Here is a 4,195-nt window from a genome sequence, read left to right on the forward strand (position 1 = left end):
TAATCTACAACTCACGACGATCAGATGATGTGGCTGTGAGGAAACGCGTGGGAGAAAAGTTAATTTCATCGTGTTGGCTCTCGGACTGGAGGGTTCGTCGCTTCGATGAATACAGGCCTCTTTCTCTGTATGTATTGTTTCCTCCGTGGGAATGGTCCTAAAGCAGTGGCGATTCAACCATTTGTCTGGAAAATGGCAGTGGATGAGTTTTTGTCGATTTCTTTCAATGCAAATAAAGGTCATTCGATCGATTCGAATTACACACAATTTATTAGATTCGTATTTATTTACAGTTAATTGAGAAAATTTCGCTTCTCACATACTAACCCGTGTTGCAATGAGAAATATAAGAATTATTTACACAATCCTCTTTCTCTTTAAACCTTTAACTAGAAGAACCGATGAAATCGTGGACTGAAGCCTCCGAATCCACTGTATCCACGTCCAGCGGCGTTACCATCAGCTGGCGGAAGGTAGGCATTTTGTGGACCACAGTATGTTACAGTTACTTCTGGCAGTTGAACGGTTGAGTAGATGATTTGAGCATCGTTTTGACCTCCGGGTAGCGTTTTGGTAACAGTTTCAGTGACGTATTGCACATCGCGAAGGGTCATTGTCAGTACATTGTTAATAGTTTGAATCTGACCTGGTAGTGTCACGGTGTCGTAGATCGTTTGATACACAGGTCCTTGTCCAGGCAGTTGAATGGTTTGGGTTTCGGTAACGGTTTGGTAGACTGGTGCTGGACCGGGTTGGTTGACGGTTGAGTAGATGATCTTAGGAGGTTGGGTGATGGTGGAGTAAATGGTTTGTCCTGGTTGGATAATCGGAGCGGCAGTTATGGTGGTTTGAATGGTTTGGATGACCGGTGCGGTGGTCGTGTAGTATGAGGTTGTTGTTATGTACTGAGCTGGCAGTTCAACGGTGGAGTAGATGACCTGTGGTGGGAGGGTTACTGGTGGAACAAATATTGTGGTTGTGTCACGAATGGTAGACACAACGGGCACCGCAGACGTTTGAACGATCGTTGATGTCCTGACGACTGGTGGTAGCGAAATGGTTGTGGTGATAGTTTGACCTGGAAGAATCTGAGGTGGTAAAGTCACGGTTTGTGTATCTGGAACGGTTTGGTAAACTGGAGTAGCCTGGATTTGAGTGGATACGTAGGTTAATACAATTGGTGGTAAGGTGATCGTTTTGTAGATTGTTTGGTCTCGTTGAGCTGGAGCAGGTACCGTAACAGTATTCGTTTGGATCACGGTTTGGTATACTGGAACGGTTTCGGTATAGGCCGAAGTAACATAGATCGATGAATATTGTGTCGTAACTCTTTCGTCATGATGGATTCCTCCCTGGAGAGTTTCCGTTTGCACTTGATAGTCCGTAACGGTTTGTGTTATGTAAACTGTTTGGGATTCCTGCTGTCCGCAGCCTGGCTTCGGATAGAAATAGCCATTGAATTCCTCCGCTCGGGCAATAGCAGCCAGGGCAAGAACAAGAAGTATCGCAAAATTCTGCAAATCATAATCAAATAATCAAACATTAGCGAAAAACGTCAAAAGTTCATACATCTCCTTCGATACCCCTTACACAAATAGCCAAAATTTTACCCAAACAAATGTGAAGGCCAACCACTGATGATTGCGGTGACACTCTAATGACTAGGATAAATATCAAGTGGATCATCAGTCGGTTGGATTATGTAATCAATTCCCAGGTAGCAAAACTCTTGTCACTTCATGTTCGTCATCAGCTCTAACCAATTTTTATTACGACTGGCGAGAGCTATTATACTAGTTCTTATGTAAATGTTTAGTCCCTTCTCCCCTGCATGCATTTATCTGACTTTGACATTGACCATCACATATCGATTATCAGAAGCTTATCAACTAAAGCATTCTGCTAATTGAGGAAGCAGATATGATCGATTAGACTCAGTCGCATATTAGGCTTCAGTGAACAGTCTCATTTGCTAGCCGCTGTTTGGATTGGGCGAAGAAACCTGTTCACACAAATGCTCAGATTGTATTCCTTTAATGACATGCAGATGATGATACTGGGCGTACGAAATCGATTTAAAACCACTTCGCAGGTAAATCAGCTACACTACCGTCGCTTTGCTGTGGCAAGGTGAGCAGATTTTAGCGTTCACCTCCATCTTTAGTATAGCTGTCGACGTAGGTGAGGGAGAAGGTGACAGATTGTTTCGTTCGATGCAATATTAAGCTGCATAGGTAATTGTGTGATTTTGCTTGTTGAGGTCTTCATTTGATGGATGTTGGTTTGCGAAAAATGGTGAAATCTTGAGCGGTATATTTGACTTGCTATTGCTTTATGTTTCAGTAAAACTAGTTGATGGGTATTGCAGCTCAATTATAGGAGTTAAAATAAGAAAATTTGCTAATTTTTCATTTTCCTTAAATTTTTCAAAATCTTGTTTTATTGTTCTAAAAAAGTAAAATCCGTACAAATACATAGTTTAAGTTTTCATAATCACTCTAAATTAGTGTAAAAAATTACCTTGGCCTAATCGACCACTTTCGTCCCATCAAGCATAAAACATCAAATATATCTACACCGAAAATAGTTTTCATGTAGCTTCCATTCGAAAAGCACACGATTTTTAACCAAAATCAAAATTTATGGAATTCATCCAAATGTTACATAACATTTATGCGATCACATTAATGTTATTTGATTTTTCATATGAATTTCATCGGCCTCATAATATTCATGCGATTTTGTGTTGGGATTTGCTGCTATGTGATCACAGGAAAGCTATGTGAAATTCACATGGAGTTCATCCATTAGATATGCGATGAATTTTTTGAGCGTATGATTTCGGCGTTAACGCTTCAATTATACGTTTGGCTTGATACTTCTAGATAAACATTTAAAAAGGTCCTATCTGCATTGATCGATTCTCTTCATCGATTTGCTATTTCGTTAATAGCTCAGCCCCAAAACCCTCCCTGTTGTATTTGACGTTTGGATGCTAGATAAGAATCTTCTTTATCAAAATATGTGGTAAAAATAGCGGAAACTGTTTGAATAGCAGTGGTTATCAAAAGAGAAAGTCGACGAAGAGAATGGATCAAAGCAAATAGGACCATTTGAATTGTCCAGCTCAAAAGTTACAACACAAAGCCTTTAATAGTGCAAAGCATGCTTTGTTGTTGTTGTTGTTTGTTCTCAAAAACAAAAGAAGCACTTCAAGCAAATTCATTTTTCCATTCCATTATTGCCTTCATGCGTATGGCGAAAAATTTGAAATCCAGACGGAGTGTTATATTTTTAGTTAAATATAAACTATTTCTGACTTTTTATCAAATCCAATGGGATGTTTTGATAATTAAATAAATTTAGAAGTCATATGTTGTAGAACATTCCATTTTGTGGATAAACCCGTTCGAAACTTAGAGATAAAGTGCGGGCTATGCTTAATTAGATTTACAGCATATTGCTATTTTTTTCTTTTTTATTGAGCTTGAATCAAGAAAACACAAACCATATTTTATTGCCCATTTTCACCAAAGAAGACTCATGCGCTAAAAATACAATAGCTGAATATAAATTAGAGTAATTGCAAGGCTTACGTTAATGCTTGTATACTTTAATAATCTACATTATTAAATTAAATAAATCACACAATCTTACGGTTTAATATTCTTCTAAGGATAATAACTATTCAGTAAGTTTGATAGAAAATGACCAAAGACAGTTTTTTAAATACTATTTTGATCTAAAACAGCTTGCTTCTCAAATTGCTTTTTGTGTTACACATTGCGGTGACTATGACATTATTATACGATCATTATTTTTTTTATAAAATAGCTTGGGCTAGTAATCCTAATAAAAGTGTACCGTCCACGAAAGATATTAGAAATGGTGCATCCTTATTCGATAAGGTTGGGATGATATTAACCCCAACTGGAGGCTATGCTCTTCTTATGGTTATTTTCTATGGGTGAAATTAGTACTGTTTGTACAGTTGAAAGTAGGCTTGAATTTTTTTTATCTTTATTAAGGAGAATTTCAGCCCTGGGCTGGTTCGTCTCCGGCAAGCTTGTAAACGCTCATTACAGCTAAAATGCTACTTTTTGAAATTATGAAACTATGAGATATTATAATAAAATGTTTTATAGGTACGATGCATAGGCGAAGCCAGAAAGGGCAGGAGGGGGGGGGGTGAAAT

The 4,195-nt window shown here is 38.2% G+C and overlaps 1 protein-coding gene across 1 annotated transcript; it reads right to left on the reverse strand.

The window, feature by feature from the left end:
* Positions 1–383: 383 nt before the first annotated feature.
* On the reverse strand, positions 384–2,158 carry LOC135698543 (uncharacterized). The gene is made up of 2 exons (XM_065218570.1): positions 2,111–2,158; positions 384–1,514 (listed from the first exon to the last, which is right to left on the reverse strand). The coding sequence occupies exons 1-2, from the start codon at positions 2,156–2,158 to the stop codon at positions 390–392; spliced, it is 1,173 nt and encodes a 390-aa protein (XP_065074642.1). The 3' UTR covers positions 384–389.
* Positions 2,159–4,195: the final 2,037 nt, after the last annotated feature.

The sequence above is a fragment of the Ochlerotatus camptorhynchus genome, unplaced genomic scaffold, assembly GCF_037179485.1.
Source record: "Ochlerotatus camptorhynchus isolate MF236.1 unplaced genomic scaffold, CSIRO-AGI_Acam_v1.1 ptg000089l, whole genome shotgun sequence".
In the NCBI taxonomy this organism is placed as follows: domain Eukaryota; kingdom Metazoa; phylum Arthropoda; class Insecta; order Diptera; family Culicidae; genus Ochlerotatus; species Ochlerotatus camptorhynchus.

Coding starts and splice junctions, on each gene's coding strand:
- LOC135698543 (XM_065218570.1), bottom strand. CDS start 2,158: ATGGAGGTGAACGCTAAAATCTGCTCACCTTGCCACAGCAAAGCGACG. Junction 1,515..2,110: donor CTTGCCACAGCAAAGCGACG/GTAGTGTAGCTG, acceptor TATGATTTGCAG/AATTTTGCGATACTTCTTGT.